The sequence below is a fragment of the Acomys minous genome, assembly GCF_964271855.1.
Source record: "Acomys minous genome assembly, chromosome: 12".
Lineage (NCBI taxonomy): Eukaryota > Metazoa > Chordata > Mammalia > Rodentia > Muridae > Acomys > Acomys minous.
In genome coordinates, this window is record NC_140493.1 from 113,150,001 (window position 1) to 113,176,080 (window position 26,080).

Sequence of the window (26,080 nt, forward strand, 5' to 3'; positions counted from 1 at the left end):
TCCTGTGGAGTGATAAGTTGACACTTAGAGAACACACTCAGCTTTCCCTGAGGCCAGAGGCTTGCTGGCCGGCCTTGCCCAGAGCATCTGGGCTGCGGTGCCTGTATGAGCTCCAGGGAGTCCAGCTGGCAGCGGATACCACGTATATGGACACTACCTTCCCACAGGTGCCACAGCCAATTTTCTTGACATTGTTTGCTCCCTAGTGGGCAGCCCTGCTAATTAACAGAGTTGTGAATTTGAGCTGTATAGTAGCAAACTAGGAGTAATTCCAGCTCAGCTTGGCCTGTGTCAGTAGAACAGAGGACCTTTTCAGCAGTGCAGGTTGGATGTAGCTCAGGTTAAGATAATTGTAGATATAATTCCTAATCTACAGCAGCCATGCTGGTTCTCTTTTGCTAGGTTTATATTTAACCATTAGCTCCATGTTTGGGGAAACGTGAGGTGTGTACAGGAGTAATGAGAGGGCTGTCAGGTAACTGGCTTGCTGCTAGACTGCTTCCTGCTCCAGAAAGTCTGCCTGGTGGTGCGCCTCCTCCCTCGGGGGCAGAGAGGCCCTGTAGGGAGTCTCTGGGACATACATTGCAGTGGCTGTCCAGCAGAGAGGTGGACTGTAGGGCTAGTTGGGAGCTGGGTAGGAGCTGGCAGGGACCTCAAGAATGACCCAGAGGAGCCAGCTCTGCCATGGTAGGAGGTGGGGCTGGGCCGAGCTGTTGGGTGTAGGAGCTGTTCCTGTGGGTGGGGCTGACTCGGCTGTGAGGAGGCGGGAATAGCTGGCCCTGGGATGACTACTTCCTAGGCTCTCCATGATGCCCAAGACCTCAGGGTGGCCGCTTACGTGAGAAACTGCTGGGAATACGGGCTGTGTCTTGGACATCTAGAGACCACAGTCTGTCCCAAGTCAGATGTCCTGATGCTGTGACTTGTCAGGGAGAGGTGGGTTCTCAGCAGGACCACGCTGGGTGACTCAGCATCTTAATGAGGGTGCACTACAGGCAACAGTGCTCCCTTAGGATGTGTGTGTCCTGTGTACATTTTACAGCTTCCCTGAAGCACCTCAAGTGTATGAAATAGCTTCCACCGAACCATGACTACTTTTGATATTTATATAGAAAAATCCTTAGAAGCAAAAGGGCAGGGATTTGTTTTTATAACATTGATAGTCCTTCAAGTTTTGTTTGTTTGTTAGTTGTGTGTGTGTGTGTGTGTGTGTGTGTGTGTGTGTGTGTGTGTGTGTGTGTTGCCTATATATTTCTGGGTGCTATATTCTGATAGAGATGCTAGAGAGAGGTGCCTCACATACACACACCTGACAGTACCAGTCTCCAGTCTTCACACTGTCTGGGGACACAGAGTTGGTACTCGTGTGTGGTCAGGGTATAGAATGCACTGTTGGGGGTTCTGAGGGTGGCACACATGTAGTCCTGGAAGCAGATGCTCCACTTTTCTGGGCGTAAGAGTCCCTGGACACTCGCATGTCCTTTGCATGGGCTGCTAGTAAATAACTAAAGTCTTTGATTTTCATGCCAGCTTCAGTGTTGGTGGCCAGCTCCTGCCATGTCACAGAACGCCTAGCTGTGGGCACTGCCAGAACTGGGATGCCAGCAGGGTGCTCCTCTGTTTCTCTTCAGGTTTGGTGCTGGAATTTGAACCCAGCCTCACATTCGCTAGGCACCAGTTCTGTACCACTGAACCGTATTGCTAGTCCTCCAGTCCTGTTTTAAGCACATTTTAAAACACTAGTGAGAGCTGTCTCTGCATGATTGTCTGGCTGGGATCAAGAAATGGAGACTGCCAGCATTCTCCTCTGGAAAAGTCCATTTAGCGTGACATTAAAAGAATAATCTCTCTTTGCTCTGTAAAAATCAAAGTTTTTCTTAAGTTTTTGTATTACACCTTCCATTGTAAGAGACTTAAACAGATTAGCAATTGATCTTATAAAATCAAGTTCCAGGCTGTTGGGATGGCTCAGGTAAAGGCACTTGCTACCAACTCTGACAGCCTGAAGTTACTTCTTGGATCTCACATGGTGGAAAGACAGAAATAATTCCTGAAGGATGTCCTCTGACCTGCACATGTGCACAAGCACATCCACCTACAACCTCCTACACATAGAAATAAATTCCTTTGTGTGACTCAATAAATGCAAAGTCTCAGCTATGAGAGCAGTGCACATCTCTCATAAGCTGTACTTCACACACACAGGAGCACACAGAGCAGGCACAGTAACATTTGTTTTCATTATTTTTGTGTGTGGTAGATGTGTGTATAATATGTATGTGTGTTGTGGAGGCCAGCGGGCAATTGTGGGTGTCTTCTCTTCTTACAGTATTTTTTAATACAAGGCTCTTCATATTTGGCGAGATAAGCTGTCCGTGAGGCTGCAGGGACCGTCTCTTCTCCGTCCCTCCTGGGCTAGCATTACCAGGCTACGTGTGCACTGGGGACGTGAACTCAGGTCCTCATGCTGGTGTGGCAAGTGCTTTACTGACTGGCCCTTATTTAATTAATTTTTTGTTGGCATATAGCTGTTGTGCTCGGTACTGGCTTTCATAAAGACATTTTCATAAAAGTGTATAATCTACTTTTACTGTGTTCCTCACCACATTTCCTTTTCCCTTCTCTCCTGTCAGGTCCTTTTTGTTTTTCCCCAAACAGTTTTGCTTCTACCTTCATGTCATATGTATATGTGATTTTTGCATAAGATCTAGGATCTATAAATGAGAGAAAAATACGACATTTGCCTAAGTGAGTTAATTTGCTTAATATGATAATCTCCAGTTGGATCCATTTTCCTGTAAATAGCATGATTTCATTTGTGTCTTGCGTGCGCGCGCGCGCGCGCGCGCGCACACACACACACACACACACACACACACACACACACACACACACTCCGAAGTCAGACATCAGTGTCAGGTACCTTCTGTCCTTCTCATTTTCTGACAGGTTCTCTCTCTGAGCCTGAACTCATTGATGTGGCTAGGCTGGTCGTCCAGCGAGCTCCAGAGGTCCTTTGTCTCCTCATGTACCCAGGTTTGGGGTTACACACCTTAACATGCTTGTCTTTTATATGGGCGCCAGAGAGCTGAATTCAGGTCCTCAGGCTTGCTTTGCAGACACTTCACTGACTGAGCCCCTTGATTTGTTCTTACTTATGGTGGAATAAAATGTGACTGTTTAAATGTACTGTATTTCCTTTACCCACCCTTCTCTGGACGGATAGCATCTAGATTGGTTCTGTAACTTAGCTATTTTGAACAGTGCTGCCAATAAACATCGGTGAATGTGCTGGGGACGGTGGCACACACCCTCAAACCCTGCAGTGGGAAGCTGAGGCAGGCCGAGATCGAGGCTAGCCTAGCCTGATTTACATAGCAAGTTGGAGGCCAGCTATAGCTACGTGTTGTGACCCTGTCTTAAACAAAAACAAAACAAAAAGCGTTTATGAGCAAGTATGTCTGTGATACACTGACTTAAGAGTCCTTTGAGTAAATTCTCAGGAATGCTATAAATACAGTAATAAGTTAATGTTCCAGCATTCCTGCACACATCTTAAATTCTCTCACTTCTTTGTATCAACTGGTATGTGTGTGTGTGTGTGTGTGTGTGTGTGTGTCTGCGTCTGTCTCATGCGTGCATGTGTTTTAACTGCTTGGTTGTATTTTTCACTAGAACCAGAAGAGGAATTCATATGACCCTATCTCTTGGCTGCTGTAGACAGCTGAGATAGTGAAACAAGTGACAATCCTGTGCACACAGGGCAACTAAGACTGGCTTTCTGTGTCTGCCTCCTCAGGCCTGGGACGTCCAGGCCCCTCTGTGGTCCAGGCCCCATGGTGGTGCTTCCTCCCCTCTGTGATAACAAGAGCTAGGATGGTGTCCCATGTCTTCACATCCTTCTGCCTCATTTGTGGGTGTCACGACCACTCCCCTTTCTATCCTGGCGTGGGCTTCTGAGTTCTGTCCTCTCTTGGTGTGGCCACAAGCTTGGCAGCCCAGCTGTGGGTTTTGTTTTGAAGTAGGGTCACTACTTTGTGCGATGCTTGAGAAACTAAAAAATGCCTCTTTACCTTTGGGCTGGTGGACTTGCTTTCCTTTCAGGGTTTTTCCTTTTTGTCATTTGTTTGTTTGTTTGCTTGCTCTCTGAGCAGATTTTGAGTCTTGCAAGCCTGAGTGCATGGCCTATCTGTGTTTCTGCCGCATGGTGTGCCATCAGCTGCTCATTGTTTTTGTTTCCTGCCAGTTGTCACGGTGATCTTAAAGGCACTGACCTACGATGAGAAGCGAGGTGCCTGCAGCGTTGGGGCCAACGTCAGGGATGCTGCCTGCTATGTGTGCTGGGCCTTTGCACGCGCCTATGAACCCCAGGAGCTCACACCTTTTGTGACAGCCATTTCAAGGTAAAGCCTGTCGGTTGTGCTGAAGGGTGATTGTGCCACATGGCAGACGTACCTCAGACAAACATAAATCTGTCGGCCTCCGGTCAGCCGCTCGATACAGCCAGCTGCCAATACCAGCATCTTGGGGCTCCGCTCTTCCCCTTTAAGAGGTGGATCAGACAGGAAATGACTACCATGTCTTGTGGGATGGGACAGGATCTGCTATGTGGAGAGAGAGGGTCCCAAACACGGCTGTCCAGGGAAGCAAATGGGCCCCAGGTCCCACTTCAGACCTTGCTGAATATTTAGAAAGGTGACATGTATGGGAACAGAGGAACGCTCAGTCACTAGAATACTCCGGATTCCACGCTGCTAGTGACTCTGCAGCCACAAGGTGCTGAGGACAGATGAAACCGTAGGCCTTGCCCGAGTGAGCATGCAATGACTCAGGCAGCGGGGACCCGTTAACGACATTCGCGTCAGGGTGGACTCCCTGAGCTACTCGGTGCCTACCTTTGCCTCCTCAGAAAGAAACAAAATGAAGTTCAAAGGAAAGAAAACATTGTCGTCCCACCCCCACCCCAATGTTTTGTGCCAATTGCCGCACAGAGATAGAGTCACCCGTGCTGAGGACTCGTGTTCTGCATCCTCCCAAGGGAAAAGAAAACAAATAACCATGAAAGTCAAGCAAGGGAACTGCGGTAGCGTCCCTGGCGCATGAAGGCCCAGAGTTAGAGCCTGCAGACCTGGAGCTGCCGCCCCACACCTGGGGCCTTGGCCCGCATTGGCTGGAGATGCTGCAGCGTAGCGACCAAGCACCTGGCTCCGCTTCTGAGGGTGCTGCCCTCTCCCCTGCCTCGCAGAGCTCTCCAGGACTGTTCACACTGCAGGCTGCTGAGTGAAGTGAGGTGTAAGCACTGGACGTACAGCCTAGGGACTCAGAACAGACAAAACATCCCACAATTCTGGAAGTGTGAGCTAAGATGCTAAATTTCCAGGCCTCTTGGAACATCCCCCTCCCCCCACCCCTCATCCCAAGGCACAGCTCCAGAATGTTCCTGCTGGGCATTTTACTGGAGCCACCTGCTCTCAGGAGCAGTTGCTCTGGACTGGTTCTGTGGAGCATAAGCATACATTGATGGTGTGTAACGTGACAAACGTGTGGGTCTCAGGACGCTGTGCCATTGGTTGCAGACTTGGCTGTGAGTGGGAAGGGACAAGAGTCCAGCTGTCCAGGGTCTGTCCACGCTGTGGCCGCTCTGCTTCCCTCAGCTGTCCATGGTCTGTCCACGCTGTGGCCGCTCTGCTGCCCTCCCTATTGCCATGCAGATTGCTACTTATGTGGCTTTGAGGAAGGTTCTTGCAGCTGCTTTCTTGTCCTCACCTTCAACTTTCTGACACTGTATTGTATATGTAGCCAAAAGGTTTTTGTCTTGTTCACAAGTATCCCAGCGCGGTGCAGCTCCTCACATCAACGGCGTCTTGCTCAGTCCACAGGACTCCGGCAGGTGGGTAGCTGCTGGCACTGTCGCCGTCTTCTTTTTATCTTTTTTTTTTTCTCTTTTTCTGAAGATGAAAATAGGTCAGAGTGTGGAGCAGGAGACAGGCCCAGGGCCAGGCATGACCGTGACGTGGCACTGAGGAACTTCCAGGAGACTGTGAGGCTGGGAAGGACCCTTGGCTCTGATGTGCAGTTGCTTCCTGCTTCAAAGTAAAAGCAACCCTGACATATTCTATTCAGAGAGCAGCGATCTCTCAGGCTGCCGTGCCATGTTCTTCTACCCTCTCTGAGCAGGAGGTAGGAAGGTAGGACGGCCTGAGGGAGGAAGAGATAATGGGGACAGGTGCTGGCCTGCGAGCATGTGGCCGTGTCAGAGGGAATGTGCGTGCGGCTGTCTCACCATTGTCTTTCGTTAAATGTAAGGGACTCAAGGCCGTGCTGTTGCTTTTGAAGGCAAGAGGCACAGATGAGAAGTCCCAGCCAACTTCCTCACGATTGTAGGGACCTGTGGGCACCTGGTCCAGAGTGAAAAGCCAGGGTTACACAGTTCCCACGAGAGTGCCTGTCTTCACTTCATGCTGCAGAACTTGTATCACAATACTGGGTGATTTTGTAAAGGAACAAGCAGTCTTTGAAAAGCATGGCTGATAAGCTGGGCAGTGGTGACGCACCCCTTTAATCCCACCAGTTAGGGGCAGAGGCAGGTGGATCGTGGATCTCCAAGTGTGAGGCCAGCCTGGTCTACAGAGCAAGTTCCACGACGGCTAGAGCTGTGCAGAGAAACTCTGTCTTGAAAAACCTTAAAGAAAGAAAGAAAGAAAAAGAAAGAAAGAAAGAAAGAAAGAGAAAAGGAAAGCAGGGCTGGTAGGCATGACGCGTGGTAGGCGTGACTCTGAAGTTCGCTGCTGTGTCTTTGGGCTCTGTCCTGCCTTCCTCAACTCCAGCTTTTCCTATGGTGAGGAGCTTCCATAGCTGCTGAAGGAATCTGCTGCTTCAGGGTCATCCTTCACCACTCAGGGAAGAGAAGCAACTAACTGCACATCAGAGCCCAGGGTCCTCCCCATCGTCACGGTCTCCTGGCAGTCCGTCAGTGCCACGTCAGGGTCAGGCCTGGCTCTCTGCCTGTCTCCTACTCCACACTCTTGTCTTCTTTTCATGCTCAGGGGGAAGAAACACCAAAAAATAATAAGCTCTTGGCCATGAGGCTTACTGCCAAGGACTGCAGAAGGGAGCTCGGCATGGTCCTCCCAGAGGTTACGTGAGCCGAGCTTTCTCTGAGTGTGGGATGTCCCACGGGGAGGTGTTAGGTTGAGATGTCAGGTGTGATGTGTAGACTGCTGCTTCTGGTGGGACTTAGTGGGTGGGCGTAGCAATGGCCTTCACTTTACGTACAAATCAGTCTCTGGAACGACACTGAATTTCCTGGCCGAGGAGTAGTTGGTATGCAACAATCTCTGGCTGTCGTCTGCACAAACTCTTGTGGGTGCCCTTGTTTCTTTGGGCTCGGAGAGGTTGGACTTGCTGACTTGTGGGACAAACCTGAGGTGTTGCTGTGGAGCTCATGTCTGTATGGTGTGCTTGGAAACAGCAGTTGTCTGGCTGCTGGGCTGCCAGCCCTCTCCTTCACAGATGCCTGATTCTCCTAAGCTAGCAGCCAGCAGCAGGCAGTGGTAGCTGCTGTGGAGTTTCTACTGAGAAGGCTTCTTCTGGTCCCTTTGCCCACACCTGCCTCCGATGGGCAGCGGTGCCCTTTGGAGCTGCTCTGCTGCAGATTTCTAGCCGGTTGGACAGGTTCTGAGGAACCTGTGCCTGGCCCTTCCTGGCCCATCTGACTCCAGGCATCAGCGGGGGAGGGCACCTGGTGAGTCAGGTGCGCCAGTGAGCTTAGGGCAAGCACTACCTCCTGCCTGGAGCACTGTGCCGTCTGAGTATCGGTCGGGTGTGCCCTGCAGACCTGCTTGTGAGGTTTGTCATGAGTGACCATGCTTTTTAATTACCAGGTTTTAAGCCCATTAATGCTGGCACATGATAAAATCTTGGTATCTTTACTTTCACAAACCCCTCAGTGGAGCCTGTAAAAGTACAGTTGAGATCCAAATATAGTTCCCAGAATAAAATAGAAATATCTGTCAGAAAGAACCAGGGAAGTGGTATGAGGAGGCTGCTGCGCCTTGGCGCCTGATGCAGCGGCAGCCTTTGCTAACTTCTGGTTGAAGAAACTTGATTAATTGTTGTTCCCCACAGTGCTAACTCTACATTAGGAATTTTCAACGATTTTTAAGGTGTACTTTTATCTCTTTGAAATTGTTTTTATTGCCTTTGAAAACTGTCTTTCTTTGGCTTTGAGCAAAAAGACAGGTGGAGTGGGATTGACTATTTTGTGGCACAAATCTGGCTTTGTGAAAAGTCCAGCGCAGCGCAGGACCAGTAAGATGTGAGGTGAAAATGTGATGAGATGGTTGTGTATTATCTAGATGTTTCTTTCTAACCAGAAGTCAAAATCCAGTCTACAGGAAGGAAAAGAAAGCAAAGTGCTGCTGCCAGAACGCTCTGCCTGTCACCGTCCAGTGATTTCCTCACCTGAAACTCTTTTGTAAGCTGAGCTCTGTTGACGTTCCCTACGCCCAGGCCCAGGCCCGCCTGCGCCAGGGGCAGCTCCTGACTCTCACCTCCACCGTGCAAACCGGCATGGCAGCGTGGGCTGCTTGTGAACGGCCTGGGATTGGCTCTGTAGGATCTCTTCCTCCAGGGCAAGATTGTCCTGAAAAAAAAAAAAAAAATAAGGAAATAGCAAGCATTGCTCAAAGCTATGTCTTATTCTTCTTGGCTTCTCTGAATGGCCTAGCTTCCAGAGAGAGAAAAACTCTAGTTTTGAGGAGAAGGCCAGCAACTGGAGACAGGTTTGGTCTGTGAGGCCCAACTTTGTCCTGTCTTGGCTGTGACCCCAAAGCACTCTGTTCTGCTTATATGGCTTAGGAAAAGTCAGTAAAATACAGGGCGTATATTTTAATGCGATTTGCAACATAAAATGGCACAGATGGACACGAGTTATTAGTTCTCTCTTTAAAAACCCACTTTCGAATGGAGATGCTATTGTTTTCCTGTAGAAGCAAGTGTGCTTGCTTTTGAGTGCTGTACAACATCACAATAATGGGAAAAAAAGATGAGTTTAGGGTGAATGCTGTTCTCACTTTACATGCTGGACCGGGGTGTAAGACTGTGGGGAGGGGGAGAGGGGCAGGCTGAGGCATGCCACTTTCCTTTGGCTTATACCAGAGAGAGAGGAACCCTTCTGTGTTGGTAAATCCTGGCGAGCTATCACCCAGAGAAATGAAGCAGGTGGACTCAGCCACAAGCACCTCGCCTCGGGTGGCGGCTTCCTGTGGGCGCCAGGGGTGGTTCTGTAGGTTTTCTCTGAAGTGAGGGGTATAATGACTTTTACTCAAGATCATCCTCCTGTTGATGATTAAAGAGGAAGACGCTTTCCTATTTCCTTTGGACTAGTATCATTAACGCTCTTGCGCCCGAAACATATTTGTATTACTAAATAAGCCAGTCTCGTTCTAAAAGTAGGAAGTTGGTTTTTAGGAACTTAGTCCAGGGTTGGAGACATGGCTCAGTGGCTGGCTAAGCGTACTGGCTGCTCTTCTAAAGGACTTGGGTTCAATTCCAGCCCTGCAATGGCAGCTCACAACTCTCTGTAACACCAGTCCCAGGGAATCTGAAGCCCTCTTCTGGCATCCTCAGGCTCAGCATGCATGGGATGCGCGCGCGCGCAGGCACGCACAGTTACAAAAAGAATTTAGCCCAAATTGGAAGTCTTTCAAAACCTGTTATAGCCAGGCAGTGGCCGCACATGCCTTTAATCCCAGCACCCGGGAGGCAGAGGTGGGTGGATGTCTGTGAGTTTGGGGCCAGCCTGGCCTATAGAGCAATTCTGGAACTTGATATACAGAGGCTACACAGAGAAACTGTCTCAACAAACAAACAAAAATCCTGTTGTACTCATAAGTACTTGCAGGCTTGTCTTAATTAACGTAGAAGCTTACTATTACTTACAGTGCACCGCTTTCCAAGCATTGTTACATTACCACAGTATAACCTCTGAGAAACGTGTAAGTCCTGACTCATGCCTGCAGTGTTAACCCTTGAGAGGCTAAGGCAGGAGAATTACTGTGGGTTCAAGGCAGCCTGGGCCACAGAACGAGTTCTTGTCCTGGTTCCCCTCCTTAAAAAAAGAAAGAAAATTCTTCATGAAGCAGTGACTTCTAAGGCATCTGGTTAAGGAAAAGCTAACTTGATGGTAGCGGGAAAGGCTGTTGCTTCTCTTGCCTGTGTTTGGTACCTGTTACACACAGGCTTTCTCTGTGGTGACAGCCTGTGCTGGACTCTGCCTCCATGTCCCAGCCCTTATGGCCTATGGGTCACTTTGCTCACTCATACCTTCCAGAGGTCTGCATGGAGCAGTTTGTGTATGTTCAGTGTCAGAGACCAAGAAGAACTTCTCCAGCAATCTGACTGCCTGGAGAAGATTGGCTCCTAGGCTCTGAGGAGCCTGGTAACACAGAGACCTGTTGGCGTGCTTGTGGGAAGGGTGGCTCCATAAGTAAAGCAGGTGGCCAGGCCTGCTACAGCTGCCTTCCAGCTGGACATGGTCCCCATGGAAGGAGGGCTTCTTGTGTTGATGCTGAGCGCAGGTGAGATGCCAACAGATGTGTGTGTGTTCACCCCCCCAGATACGTGTGTGTCACCCCCTCAGCCTCCCACACAGGTGCGTGTGTGTCACCCCCTCAGCCTCCCACACAGGTGCGTGTGTGTCACCCCCTCAGCCTCCCACACAGGTGCGTGTGTGTCACCCCCTCAGCCTCCCACACAGGTGCGTGTGTGTCACCTCCTCAGCCTCCCACACAGCTGAGAAGGACAAGGACCACCTACCCGATCAGGCCTCAGCTGCAGCTGTAGAGCTACCTAGTAACCTGTGGAAAGTGTTTTAGGAAACAAAGGTGAATTTGGCAGCACCTCATCCCTAGGAGGAAGGAAGTAAAACATGGAAACTAATGCTGCCATCAGCCTCTTGCACAGCTTTGGCTTTCCAACCACACTTGGCTGAAGCGGGCTACGTACCAGCGGGGGCTTTCCTCATCCGGTGCCCAGTGCCTGGATGGATAGGCTGTGTAGAGGGCTATGAAAAAAACAGCATCAGTTTCCGAATGGCCTGACTCCTCTAGAGTGAACACCTGGACTCTGACTTCGGTCACCCTGCCTGGGCAGAGTAGTTTGTCCACAGGTCACGGCCTCAGAGCAGTGCGGAAGCCACTTGGCTGGGATTTAGGCGGTCAGGTCAAATGGACATGTGCATGATGTTGGAGAGGACAGAGCAGCCTGAGACGGTTTCATCCCCTCTTCCCTGGTCAGTTCACGGCTTCACATAGTAGCTGAGCCAGACACACGAACAGGAAGTTCCTGCTGCATGGCCTTTCAGTCCCATCAGCCTACACTTTCTCTAGGCAGACATTAAAGGAAAGCAGAAATTCTTAATTTCTTTTCCTAGAAAACATGGTTTTAAAAAGCAAGGCTCAGCCAGGCAGTGGTGGCGCATACCTGTAATCCTAGCACTCGGGAGGCAGAGGCAGGCGGATCGCTGTAAGTTCGAGGCCAGCCTGGTCTACAGAGTTAGTCCAGGACAGCCAAGGCTACACAGAGAAACCTTGTCTCGAAAAACAAACAAACAAATAAATAAATAAATAAAATAAAGCAAGGCTCTAATATAGAACAGTACTTAAATTTCTATTCTAATAGCACATTTAGAGTAAATACCAAATGTACTCTTAAAAAAATAGAGTCTCTGGCTGGAGAGATGGCTCAGAGGTTAAGAGCACTGGCTGCTCTTCCAAAGGTCCTGAGTTCAATTCCCAGCAACCACATGGTAGCTCACAACCACCTATGATGAGATCTGGTGCCCTCTTCTGGCCTGCAGATGTACACGCAGGCAAAACACTATAATTAATAAATAAATTAATTAAAAAACTAGGATATCTTGTAATTACATTTGACAGTCTCACATATTTATACAATGTATCTTGCTCCTGCCCACCCACAGCTCTGCCATCCCACTGTCCTGGCAACCCTACCAGGTCTCCTCCCACCTTCCAGTCCTCTTCTCTTTCTGCAGTCCAGTGGGTCCAGTTAGTGCTGTCTGCTAACGTGCTGACTGATCTGTTTGCTTCATCTTGTGCAGATATGTGCAGCAGCAGCGAGTTCGTGAGTTCAGTGGCCACCAAGACTTGACAGCACTCTTCCTATACCGCAGCTCGTACATTCTTCCCCCTGACCCCCCGTCTTCTAAGATGTCCTCTGAATTTTGTGGGGGAGCAGCAATATATTTTTGTTGTTGTTTTTCGAGACAGGGTTTCTTTGTGTAGCCCTGGCTGTCCTGGACTCGCTTTGTAGACCAGGCTGGCCTCGAACTCACAGAGATCCACCTGCCTCTGCCTCCCGAGTGCTGGGATTACAGGCATGTGCCACCACCACTCACAAAATGTATCATCATCTTTTTAACAACAGTTATGTATATGGCTTGAGTCACTGGGAAACCACAAGTGTGCAGGCCTCAGTCAGTTTTATGATCTGAAGACTGTTGACGAAAGCTGCTGTGGTGTGTTAAGGCAGAAACAGTTTTAAAACATTCATGATGAGGTAGGATGACTCTCTGTTGTTATAAATTGGGTTTCCTCTCTTCTCAGTGTGGCCAGGTGCGGTTACCACAAAGCAGGAAAGCTTGCCCCTGTCCCCCTCGCATTTGTGTCCTGGAACCACAGAGCAGTCCTTTGTTATATTTTTTTGTTGCACTAGCCCTCTCCTGTGGCAGGTTGAGTGCCCTTTGATTGAGTGCAGGGCTCCAACCTTTGTGTGGAGGCTTCCTGCCTAGGCCCATAGGAGGTAGTGCCGCAGAGTGTGGGCGTTCGGGGGTGAGGTCTGAGGCCTCACAGCTCTGCCTCCTGGGCCTGGAGTAGTGCCCACTGCATGGCTGGGAAAGTTGGGAATGAGGCCGAAAGACAGACTTGGCTGGTCCATAGCCCTTAGGCCTTGCACCCAGCTGTTTGCAGAGACCACCCCTGGGCTCCAATCCCAGACGGGGAAGTGCTTCCCTGGGCAGTGTCCCCTTGCAGGTGGGACCCATCACAGTAACTGCTGGTGGCTGCAGGAGAGATGGGAACGAGCAAGGACTTTGTTGATTTTGACAATAATGAAGCTTGGTATATAGAGAAAAGATTTAATTAAAGCCTGTTGGGTGTCATGAGAGCTGGGAAAGGCTGGGTTGGCGTGATGTTACTGCTTCCGGCTGTAGGAAAGATTGAGACCTAGCCCCTGCCTTCCATGTGGTGTTTCCATGGTGACTGCTGTAACTGGCTGACTGCCTGTTCGCAGGTTTCTCTTTACCATATCAAATACTTGAAGGACACTGCTCTGTAAAGAAAAGGCTTATTTTGACTTGTGGTCTGGGGTCCAGGGTCCAGAGGCTGCATGTAGTGGTGGCGGTGGCCTTCTCGCCATCAGAGCCCTGAGGCAACGGCAGTGTCACTCTCCAAGGGATCCAGCGTTGGTCTCCATCCTGCTGACCTCATCTGATCCTCACAGTGTCCCATATCTCTCAACCCCATGCATGCCCCATCATGCCTCACAGTGGGTTAAGCCTGTGGGAAATGTTGAAACCTATGTTTCGGTGCTTCCAAGGGGCAAGCTGCCTGCAGGGTGCAGAGAGCCCTTGCTGTTCAGTGTGGTTTGGAGGCATAGGCAGGTGTGGTCTGGGAGTGTTGGTGTCAGCCACCCAGGCGTGGCAATTTACATACTGCCAAATCTTGTTCTCTGGCACCAGTCACGTTGGCGTTTCTTGTATACGTGATCCCAGCAGACAGAGGGCACTAGAGGCTCAGGGTTACCATCTAAGGACGCGTGTTGAGGTGGGCGGGGGCTGTAATGCTTGACGTCTTAGAGTTCACTTAGATCTCTTGCAGCCTCTAGAACCCTGAGCTTCCTGCTGTCTGAGGCTCGCATGAGTGAACAGTGCAAAGACATCACGTGGTCTGTGCCCTTGATTACGCACTGGAGGCCAGGGAACAGCTTTGGGTGCAGCTCCTGTTGGCCTGGTATTCAGCTGTCAGGTTAAAGGCAGCAGCCCCAGCACAGGCAGTGTAAGCACACACCACCTCACCAGCATTCTTATTATGAGGGATCTCATGCTTGCAAGACGCAGTTTACTGCCTGAGCTATTTTCCCAGGCCTTGCATATTTCATTTTAATTAATAATTTTCCTTGTTTTTACAGTGCACTGGTCATCACTGCTGTATTTGACCGAAATGTGAACTGCAGAAGAGCAGCCTCTGTGAGTTTCATTGTCCCAGTGCCTTCCTTTTCTGGAGGTAGGGTTGTAACTGTCGCCCGTGTCCTGCATGTGGGCCTCCGTCTCCTTGGAAAACCCGTACCCCATGGGAGCCAAGGAGATCAGACGAGAGACCTGAGTGAAACACTCACCATGGTAGCTCTTGTAGGGCATTTGTTGTGGCCTCTTGGGAGCTCAGGGTTGAACAAGCACAGGTGAACGGGCTCCTGCTTATTAACCAGACCAAGTTCAGGGTAGCCCAAGCTCTGAGGAGGAGAAGGAATTTACCCTGTGACTCTAACCACATGGCATAGCACGGCTGTTCCAGGAAGGACAGGAGGTTCTGTGCCCCAGGAGGAGCTGTTGTTACTAAGCTGTGGTTAGCTCGGCTTTCCTGGCTGCGCCGGGGTGCGTCTCCCTGCGAGGGCTTTGGCCTTGCAGCTGCGTGTTGTGTTGCAAGCTCAGAACCCAGGCCCCCTGAGGTCCGGCTTTTGGGGTGGGTTTGGATAGAAGCAGCTCAAGTAGATCTGGGTACCAATAGGGGTGTTTGCTGGACTCTCCTGCTTCGTCTACCCGTAGCTTTCCTTATCTGAGCCCACGATGAGACCCGAGTCTCACGAATTGCAAGGGCCAGAGACAGGCGATTTCCTAGGGTTGTCTGCCTGAGGATGTTGCAGCCGCGGCTGACTCCACACACACCTGACTGCTGTGATCAGTGAGTGATCGAGGCCAGGGCCATGAGAGCTCTGCGAGGCTATAACTCAGGACCTCAGATGAGGAATCCAGGGGTGCGGTGATGCTTCAGCAGGCCAGCAGCTGAACACATTTGGGGTGCTAAGGAGCTGAGGGGGGTGCAGCAACGATCCTTGGTGTTGGCTGTGAGGTATGTGGAGTTGAGCGTTCTCATGGTTTGAGCACAGGGGCTCCACATCCTTGACTCAGGTGGTCATGGAGACAGACGTGAGTGGTGCACTTCTGTGACTGCTTTGAGACTGAGGAAAAGGCCAGGGTTGCTGGTGTAGTGAGCTGTGGATGAGCTGGCCATGTCACGGGTACATTCTGTGTGACGAGGAGCCAGGCCTCAGAGTAGGATGGAGAGGGGCTCCTGAGGTCAGACAGAAGCATGGGGCTGGGAAAAGGGAGCACTGTTTGACTTGCATGTTTAGCAGCTGAAAAGTTCTTTCCTATAGCTACTTTGATTTTATTCATGCTTAAAAATCATGAATATATATTTAATTTTGAGGTAATCAAGTGGCCTTTGGCTTTTGTTGTGTTCATGTGGTATACTGTATACTTGATTTTCAGACTTTGAGCCAACCTATTATTGTTGGTCTAATTTCCACTTGTTCAAAGTCCTTTCTTTTATGTTGGACTCAGTTTGTCAGTGTTCTCAAGAATAGAATTTCTGAATCTGTTCTTGAAGGTTGTGAGATGCCGGAGTCCAGGAGGTGTGAGCAGTGGAGTGCCACAGGTTGCTAGTTCTGTGGGCTTACTTTTCATTTGTTGGTTGTCCCAGCCCCTCTTCCTGGGTCCCTTCTCTGGTGGCCACACTGCTTCTAAGGTAACAGGGTCATTGTGTTGGATCCTCATAGAGGTCCCTGGCTGCCTGGTGGTTGGCACAGGGGCTGCCAGTGGAGCCCTGGGCTTGCCTGATGGAAAGAATTAGAGTTACATTGTTATTAGTTACTCCAGGGTTCTAGATAGTATCCAGCAGGCTAGGTGTGCTGAGTTTGTGAAAAGGCAGGTTCCTCTCCTGATGACAGGCAGTGGGTGTGGCTTTGCAGGACGCTTGTAATGAGGAATGGAGAGGAAATGAGGACACACACACACACACACACACACACACACACACACACACACACACACACACACACACACGAGTTTCAAATCCATCACCCAGTATTTCCTTTGATGTTTCATTGTAATTCATTCTTTGTTTCTTTGCCTTTTATTTACTGAGATTCCCCTGAGGAATTACAAGAATGCAATACTTTACTCTCTCTACTGGGTAACATCACATGTTAGGCGGAGACAATTCAGTTGTCTTAGTCAGGACTCTTAGTTGTGTGAGTCCTGTGGACATGGGTCCTGTACGTGAGTTCTGTGTGGCTGCATCTCCCACGTATCTGTGGATCCCCTACAATGAAGGCAACAGTAGTCACCACCACAGAGGCCCCTGCATGATCCTTTTAAACCATGGCTGCTTCTCTCTTTAACTGCTAGCAACTCTCAGTCTGCTTTTCAACTTTGTAATGCTTACATTGCTGAGGCAGCGCGGTCGTTGGGACCGGAATTCTCACTGAGTGTGTTCAGTGTGTTGGGAAGCCATCGCCTTCTGCTGTGAGTGGCTTTGCTCTCTACCCGAGCCCTGGTTTGTTAAGCCTGGTGCTGCTGGCAGAGGGTTATCATGAGCACTTTGATACAGGTTTCCCTGGAGCCTAGTTTCTGTTTCTTAGGGTGCATGCCTAGAGCACAGTCTCTGGGTCCCACCTTCTAGGGCGCTGCTAACTATCCTCCAGGTGGCTGTATTGCCATGTGTTCTCCATCTTTGCTGAGATGTGGTGGGGAGCGCACGGTTCTTCCTGGCCTCGCTGATAAGTGGGTGGTGGTTTTAGAGGCTGTTTAGGATGTTGTCTGTGTCCTCCTGTGTGAGCTGTGTTTCTTCAGGTCTTAGTCGTTGTGTAATTGGATGGTTAGTTTTCACTGTTGAGTTTTGAGAGTTCCTTATGGAGTCTGGATGTTGGTCCTTTATAGTGTGTGTTTTGCAAACCCCTCGTCTATGGCTGCTCTCACCCTCCATAGTGTATGGGCTGTTTTCACCCTCCAGCATCATCATCTCCATAACAGGTTTTAGGCTTGTTTGTCTGTTTCTTTGGTGAGCATTTTCAGTGTAAAGGCTACAGACCACTTAACCCTGCTCCCAGCATGTTTCTGTTTTCTGTGTGTGTTAGTAGCATATTCTGTAGTGATGTCCATGTGGTCTGTGGCCTTCATTGTGTTGGGTGACCCCTGACCTCTTATTTTTCAAGATTTTTTCAACATAAATCTTACATTAATTTTTTACTTTGTTTGAAGATGTCTCTGCTTGTAAGTATTACATTATATTTAAGTTGACATTGTATTTCCTTACATCATCTTTCTTTGGTGTTTGCAAGGGCCAGGCGTGGTGGCACATGCCTTTAATCCCAGCACTTAGGAGGCAGAGACAGGCAGATCTCTTGAGTTCGAGGCCAGCCTGGTCTACAGAACAAGTTCCAGGCTAGCCAGGGCTACACAGAGAAGCCCTTGTCTTGGAAAACAAAAGAATTAACAGAAGGGGCTGGAGCTCAGGGTTAAAGAACATTGGCTGCTCTTCCAGAGGACCCAGTTTGATTCTCAGCACCCACATGGCAGCTCACAACCATCCATAGCAATAGCTCTAAGGGAGCAAACATCCTTTTCTGACATCCCGGACATACATACAGGCAGGCAAAGCATTCTCAGATACAAAAAAAAAAAAAAAAAAGGTAAGCTGCCAAGGGTGTGTTTCAAAAGTTGCAAAGTGGTAAGCAGCAAAAAGCATCTTGTATTCCCCATCTTAGAAAATTCTGAGAGCCACTTGAGGGTGAGTCACTTTGTACCTTGGCCCCCCATCATGAAGGTCTGTCCTGGAGATAGTTTTATCCTGGTGCTTACCAGTCCTGTGTGGTTGATGCATAGTTCCTGGGGTTCTGGGGTTAAACTTGTTCTCTTTCTGTGCATCTGTGAGTACTCTCAACCTCCTGAACCATGCCACAGTGTCATCTTAGATGAGGGTGTTTCTCCTGTCACCACTACCTTCCCTCTGCTTGCTTGATGGTGCCTGTTGTGTGTAGCTCCGCTCCTGCTCCGTATGAAGCTACACCTGTCTCTAGTCCTGGTTGGAACTCAGCTGTGAGTGCTTTGGGGGACATTCAAAACTCTACTGGGCAATAAACCAGGCATGAGGATTCATTGTCACTTGCTTGAGACAGTCCTAGGTAGGGCAGTGAGGGAGATGGAAAAGTTGTCACTGAAGAAATAAGAGACATCTGTACAGGATTTACCTAGAAGGACTTAATTTTGTTCAAGTTCAGATGGGACATTTCCTGCCCTGACTCTGTGTCTAGCATGCAGGCCTCAGGTAGTTGAGAGCTAATTGGAGACAGGTGCGCTCACAGGAGGCCGCCCTGAGAGTTTGGGGACAGTGGCGAGTTGTGGTCATAGAGTTCCTAAAGATGAGTGTTTAGGAGTTGGCTTCTACTAACTGACCCATGTGGTTTGTTCTCAGAGTTGAACCCTGGGACCTTCATTGGGGTGTTAGTGTGAAAGTGTATTCCCAGTGAAAGGTCACTTTCAGGTTATAGCTAATCTTACAAATGGAATTCTTGAACTGTGGTTTTAAAGCACACTAGGACATAGAAACAGTGACAAGCCGCCCTCAGGGCTCTGGTCAGCCAACAACGAGGACTTTTATTTAAAAAGTAAAGCCATGGGTCATTTACACTGTACTGTGTTTGTTTTGAATTTATCTTCTGATGTTTAGCAGAAGCAAACCTCATTTACCTCCTGTGTTTGTTCTCTTTGCTCCTTAGGCTGCCTTCCAGGAGAACGTGGGGAGACAGGTATGGCCACTTTATAAATCTTTATTTCTGAAACTTCCTGTAGGCTTAGTTGGGAATCTTGACAGCTTTAGTTTCATATCTTGCTGTGGTGCTGGGTGTGGGTAATGAGAGAGCCTCGCCTCAGAGCACGCTAATAAATGTGGCAATTCTGATCCAAGACCTGCCGTAAGGTGACCGGGAAGCACGGATTCCCATGTCTTTCAGGAGACCCATGTATGAGTGTTTTATGCGGGTTAGGATCTTGCCTCACGCCGTGGGCTGTACATGTATGTGTCAGGCACCAAGCGGCTTTTAGCAGGTGAGTGAGTCCCTTAGCCCTCCCCTAGCTTGTGATTTAGAGGCTGGCTTCTTTGGAATAAGTTCTGGCCTCACCTTCCAGAACCCTTGACCCCAGAGATGCCCTTGATGTTCACTGGAGTTAATAGCTCTGCTTGGGGTGTCTTGACACCCAGCACAGGCCTTGAAAGTGGTTTGGTTTATTCACGTGTAAGACTCTGGCACACTGGGGTCTGTGGTCAGTCTGGCAGAAGGCTGGAGGGGGCAGGGGCAGTGACTCTCAACCCTTTGGAGAGGATCAAATGTCCCTTTCCCAGGGCTCACCTAAGACCACCAGAAAACAGATGTTTACACTGTGATTCATAACAGGAGCAAAATTACAATTATGAAGGAGCAATGAAAATAATTCATGTAATTCATGTTGGTCATCACAACCTGAGGAACTGTGTTTGAGGGCTGCAGCATTAGGACAGTTGAGAACCACTGGGTTAGGGTCTGGGCACGGCGGGAGCCACCAAGACAGACAGGGTCACGGAAGAACAGTCCCTGAGAGGAACCAGCTAAGAACGATTGCTCTAAGGGTCTGTCTTAGCGTTTTACTGCTGTGAAGAGACACCATGACCACAGCAACTCTTATAGATAAAACATTTAATTGGGGCTCTCTTACAGTTTTAGAGGTTCAGTCCATTATTGTCATGGTGGAAGATATGGTGCTGGGGAGGTAGCTGAGCCTTCCGCATCCAGATCAGCAGGCAGCAGCAAGAGACCACGAGCCACTACACCTGGCTTGAGCTTCTGAGACCTCAAAGCCCACCCACTAGTGACGCACTTCCTCCAACAAGGCCAAAGCCACACCCCCTAGTGACGCACTTCCTCCGATAAGGCCACGCCTCCTAGTGGTGCCACTCCCTATGGCCTCTTTCCAGGGACCAAGCACTCACTCATATGAGTCGAGGTGCCATTCTTACTCAAACCACCACAGGTTTCCTGATAGGGGGTGGGCAGGGCGCTTGCTAATGCTACAAGTGAGGAAGGTAGGGTGGCCAGGCGCGATAATGATGTGCAGAATACACACATGTATAGATGGCCTGGGTGCGTGATGGTGGGTCAGAATTTTGTGAGTAGCCATGTGTTTATAGTAGAGGGTGCTGGGAGTAGTCTAGTAAGTAACAGGCTGCCGAGCGATTCTCCTGCTTGGCTTGGTCTGCTTATGACGTAGGCGTTGACGCCAGAATTGTTTAGATCCTGCCTGCCTGCCCCCTCCAGGCCAAGACCCCCAAGTAGCTAGTTCAGTGGGTTTTATGACAGGGGTGTGTGAATGTGTGTGTGCTCCGGCCCTTCCTGAAGCCTAGGGGTCTGCAGGTTATTAGCCATGGGCAGCTGCCATGTCCACTGTGGGGCTGCATAGTTCTGTGGCTGCTTGGAGGGTTCCTAGGTTACAGCTCTGTGCAAGTGTCCTGCCCAGACCCCAGACTACCCTGTATTCAAGTAAGAAAGCTGGGCTACAGGGTGCTGAGGCCTCTTTCCAGGGAGGAAGGACAGCCATGTGGCCAGACAGGGGCCTAGTGTGTTGCTTAGTCTGGTGTTGGGCTGAGCAGTTTAGACCTGTCCATTCTTCTTCCTGTCACAGCCACACCTGGGCTCCCACTTGCCTGCCCAGTCGTGCGCTGTTCTCTTCTTGTGACTCAGGCTGCTGTAGTCCTGTTGCTGGGCTGTGGGCTCCTCTCTCACTGTTACAAATGAGTGGGGTCTCCGTGACAACTATACAATCCAAGGCATTTAGTAAAGCAAAATGTTTTACTTCTGTATAAAGAATCAAAGCCACTCTTCATCCAGCAAGCAGGCACACCCAAGGCAGGGTCTTGTGCCTCACTGAGTGGTTTCAGTGGTTGGAGCAGCGTGCCTCATGGTACATGATTCGCTAGTTCTAAACGGACCAGCGTTTTCCTAGGGGGAATATAATTTGAAAGTATATGTTGATTTTAAGAACACACATATCTGGAGAGAATCTAGCCAGATGGTATCTTTATCAGTTTCTTTAAACATTGAACTTCCTCTGTCCTCTTTTAGCTGTGATAGAAAAGTGCACTTCGTTTACATCTCCCAGTCCATCACATAGAGATGTGCACTGAGGCAGAGCCAGGAGCTGCCCCAGCTCAACCTCTGGATAACTTTCTGGTTCATCAGGTACCTCAGGCCATCACTCTCACAGGAAGAGGATTGGGGGCCCCTCTCTCCTGTCTCAAGAGGGCTCGTTAGTGGGTAGTGTTTGTGGAGTGTGAGGTACTATTGATCAGGCACCAGGGTTAGCTTGGGAAGGGTGAAGGAGGCACTGAGGATGCAGGCTTAGCTTGGGAAGGGTGAAGGAGGCCCTGGGGATGCAGGGTTAGCTTGGGAAGGGTGAAGGAGGCCCTGAGGATGCAGGCTTAGCCTGGGAAGGGTGAAGGAGGCACTGAGGATGCAGGCTTAGCTTGGGAAGGGTGAAGGAGGCCCTGGGGATGCAGGCTTAGCTTGGGAAGGGTGAAGGAGGCACTGGGGATGCAGGCTTAGCCTGGGAAGGGTGAAGGAGGCCCTGGGGATGCAGGCTTAGCTTGGGAAGGGTGAAGGAGGCACTGGGGATGCAGGCTTAGCTTGGGAAGGGTGAAGGAGGCCCTGGGGATGCAGGCTTAGCCTGGGAAGGGTGAAGGGTGTATGTGCTAGTAGATGCTAGGATGTATGATGTGCTAGCTGGCCGTGCAGAGGGGAGGTACCCTGCGTTTGAGTAGATTCCTCCCTGTGTGAGGGTTAGGGATGTGGAGGCAAGGCTGCTGGTGGGTACCTGTCGCTTTTCCTGGTGTGGCTTGACAGACTTATACCAGCTCTGTGCACAGGTTGGGACCCTCATGTACTACTGGGATAGAGCCACCTCTGGGTCAACAGCTATAAGCTTTCTACACTTACATTTGTAAAGTTATTTATATAGATTGTAATTTATTTATTTATTTATTTATCATAGGTGGTAGTATTGGGTAATACCAATAATGTGACAATTTCAGGGCTGGAGCCCTAGTAGGAGTGTCCTCAGTAGGTGAGGATGGAGGGCCTGCCTCTTGTTTTTGAGTTTGGGGACTGAATGGCTGCTTTAAAAAAAAAATACTCTCAGAGGTTAGCTATTGTCCCTGAGAATGGCTGTTTCTATTAGCCTCATCCGTCGTCATGGTAGCTTGTGGGGTGTAGCCCTCGTCCAGGTTTCAAAGCCAGGCAGGGGCTTGCCTGCCCTCCACTGGCCCTCCTGCTCCACAGGCTCTGGAGGGCTGTGCTGTTGTCTTTGTGACCAGAAAGTGGGAGCAAGGCCCGAGAGTGACACCTCAGCACTGCTGAGACCAGAAAGGGGGGCCGAGCCCCGAGAGTGACACCTCAGCCAGGGTTCTTTAAAGGAAGGACTTCTGCAGCCTCTCAAGTTGAAACAGTTGGGTTTGAGGATGATTTGTACTAAGTGCAGCGTCTGGCCAGGCAGTCAGGATAGATATCGACACACACCAGCTAGGCATCCCATGAGCCCTTGCGGCTCAGCTTCAGCTGCCCTGCTGTGTGCGTGTAACCAGTCGCTTCAGATGCCGTTTCCCACCTTTTCTTTTTTCTCCACTTTCACTTTTTCAGGGTACCTTCCCTCATGGCATTGATATTTTGACTGCAGCAGACTATTTTGCAGTTGGCAACATATCTAACTGTTTCCAGGTCATAAGGTAAGTTTTAATGTGTGTAACTGTAATGTTCTCTTTGACTTGGGTTTTAAAAATCACCTTTTTCATTATACTGTGGTCACCATATAACCCAGGAAGCGGGAAACTGCTCTAATACCAACTTAGCACTCACGGTGCACGGCACGGAAGGCGGCACCTGCGCGTCCCTCTGTGTGCTAACTCCTCTGGCCGTTAGTCCCCTCCTGGTTCTGTCCTCCCGGGTTGGTGCTGCTCTGCCTTGGCACCGCCCCTGAGAACAGCCACAAGCACAGCTGGCATGTCCTTCTGTGTGACAGCTTTCCCACCAGGTGTCACAAGTGGATTGACCTTTCAAAATGATATTTTGGATTTGAAGTGACTATGTATCTTTTTGTGTTTCAATAAAAATGTGTTTCCAAGTTCAGATTATCTGTTTAATCAGATGATTAAGAACCATATTTGAGAAATCTGGCCAAGGAATAAAAATCAACTGCCTTAACGACTGTTTCCAGAAATCACATCAAATTATTTTTACTTGCATGTCTTAAGTACCAGGAGTAGTTTCACACTGTAATGCCAATGTGAAGAGGGTATGTTTCATGGTTTCATGAACCTTGGATTAGGAGGAACATGCCAGGTACGGTTTTTAAAGTCCCTGACCACTTTAAACCCTGAGGGTAGATTTCCTGACAGCTCTGCTGTGCAGACCGTGCAGAATTTGTACTTCTCCATAACCAATCTTGACAGACTTAAAAAAAAAAAACAACAACAAGCAAATAACAACAACTAAAAATAACAAAACAAAACCCAAAAAGGTGAACAGCCTCCTTGCCAGGAAGGATGTGAGCAGGCTTGCCCTCACCTGCTGCCACGAGCCCCCCGCCCGCACTTCAGGCCCCGTGTCCTGTGGGTTCTGCCCTCCGATTATTGGTACCTAATGTTGTGTGTGAGGTTCTCTGCCCTTTCTCGGAGTTTCTTAGGAAAAATAACTGGTAGCTAAGTGTGGCTTTGGCACATTTTACTTGTTGCTAAGGTTTCCATACCAGGCTAAAACTTACACATACTTTATTATGTCCATTCTATAAAAATACATGTGGAACATGACCTACCCCGTGTGCTGCTGCCTCAGGACAGTGGGCTAGCCCCCAGTGTCAGTCACATCAGTTGCTGCCTCAGGACAGTGGGCTAGCCCCCAGTGTCAGTCACATCAGCTGCTGCCTCAGGACAGTGGGCTAGCCCCAAGTGTCAGTCACATCAGCTGCTGTCTCAGGACAGTGGGCTAGCCCCAAGTGCCAGTCACATCAGCTGCTGCCTTTGAGAACAGTCTGAGAGCTGGTGACATCGTAGCACCGCAGAGCCTCTGACCAAGGTCTCCTCTCCCTGGCTGGTATTTGTCTCTCAGCCTGGAGCCCAGAGGCAGGATTTACTGGGATAGTAGCAGGTGCAAGGTTTGTGGAAGGCTGTGACTGGCAGCCAGGTGTGGGGTCTCAGCAAGCAGGGAGGTCAGGCATGAACATAGTCCTGGCATCCCTGTGCTAAATAAATAGTTTTATGTCAATGTGACACCGGCTAAAGCTAAAGTCATCTGAGATGAGGGAACTACAATTAAGAAAATGCTCCATACAAATCTGGCTGTAGGCGAGCCTGTAAGGTATTTTCTTAATTAGTGACTGATGAGGGAGGGCCCAGCCTATTGTGGGTGGTGCCACACCTATGCTGGCGGTCCTGGGTTCTATAAGAAAGGAGACTGAGCAAGCCATGAGGAGCAACCCAGTAAGCAGCACCCTCTACGACCTCTGCATCAGCTCCTGCCCCTAAGGTTCTGTCCTGTCTTCCTTCAGTGATGGACTGTTGTGTAAGTGTGTAAGTGTAAGCCTGCTGTGTAAGTGTGTAAGTATAAGCCAAATAAGCCCTTTACTCCCCAAGTTGCTTTCGGCACAGTGTTTGTCACAGCAATAGAAACCCAAACTGGAACAGTCCCCAAGTGCAGTGTGCTGCTCAGGACTGTGTTGGTCTAGAAGTTGGTCCACTGGAGCAGGTGGTATTGGGTGCTAGGCTGTGAAGGGCAAAGGATGAATAGGGTGTGAGGAAGGGCTAGGTACCTGATGGGTGTCCTGGGAGAGGGCGGGGCCTGTACCTGTCCTCAGCTGAGACAGGATCCAGGCTGCTGTAGAGGAGATTTCTCTGAACCTGGTTGGTTTGCTCTGTGGACCAGAATCTAAAGTGCTAAAAGGTCCCTTAGGAAGCCATTAGCTGAGACACCACAGCTGACCCACACTGTAGGTTATGGTGCTCACCTTTGAGGGTTAAAGGCATATATGGTAGACTGAGTGTGTTCAGCGTACGTGTTTTGATGTGTTGTGATGTGTGCAAATCTGTAGAGTTCACAGTGAAGGACACACTAAGCCTGTGGCCCTCTGCTGTGTGTCTGGTAGGAACTGGAGGGTTCTTTCACTGGGTGCTGTGCTTCCCTGTTGGAGGTGCCCTGTGCTGTGATGTCTGTGCTGCTCCAGGGTTACTCTGCTTGCTTGCCACATGCCTGCTGATCAGCAGTTAGGCATTTTTGAATTTTTTAATATGACGAATAAAAGGCTCTTGTAAACACTTATTTATCAGTCTTTATGTGGACAGGGTAAATCAGGTTACAAACTTGCTCGAACGGATCCAGTTTGTTCTATACGTAACTTAATTCTCTTACACAAAGACTAACAGAAGATTCGGCTTTGTACGGAACTGTGACAAGTAGAAGATGAAATCCTGGGACTTAAAGTAGAGGACTTAGGCCACACTGTGTGTGTGTGTGTGTGTGTGTGTGTGTGTGTGTGTGTGTGTGTGTGTGTGTGTTTGTGAGAGAGAGAGAGAGAGAGAGAGAGAGAGAGAGAGAGAGAGAGAGAGAGATAGGTGGGGGGGGGAAGGGTTTCTCTATGTGGTACTGGTTTTCCTGGCCAGGCTGGCCTAAAACTCAGAGATCTGTCTACCTAGGATTAAAGATGTGCACCACCACTGCCTGGCTTGAATTAAAAACAAAAACAAAAACAAAAACAAAACACTAAAGGAAGCCGGGTGGTGGTGGCAGCGCATGCCTTTAATCCCAGCACTCAGGAGGCAGAGGCAGGTGGATCGCTGTGAGTTCAAGGCCAGCCTGATCTAAAAAGTGAGTCCAGGTCAGCCAAGGCTACATAGAGAGACCCTGTTTCGAAAAACCAAACAAAAAAACC

The 26,080-nt window shown here is 49.6% G+C and overlaps 1 protein-coding gene across 1 annotated transcript in view; it reads left to right on the forward strand.

The window, feature by feature from the left end:
* TBCD (tubulin folding cofactor D) overlaps positions 1-26,080 on the forward strand; it is a 164,633-nt gene that overhangs the window by 87,776 nt on the left and 50,777 nt on the right. Inside the window, exons 14-17 of the mRNA XM_084750246.1 lie at positions 4,247-4,403; positions 14,209-14,266; positions 18,856-18,885; positions 22,801-22,886. Of these exons, the coding sequence (XP_084606372.1) occupies positions 4,247-4,403; positions 14,209-14,266; positions 18,856-18,885; positions 22,801-22,886 (331 nt within the window). The remainder of the gene's footprint in view (positions 1-4,246; positions 4,404-14,208; positions 14,267-18,855; positions 18,886-22,800; positions 22,887-26,080) is intronic.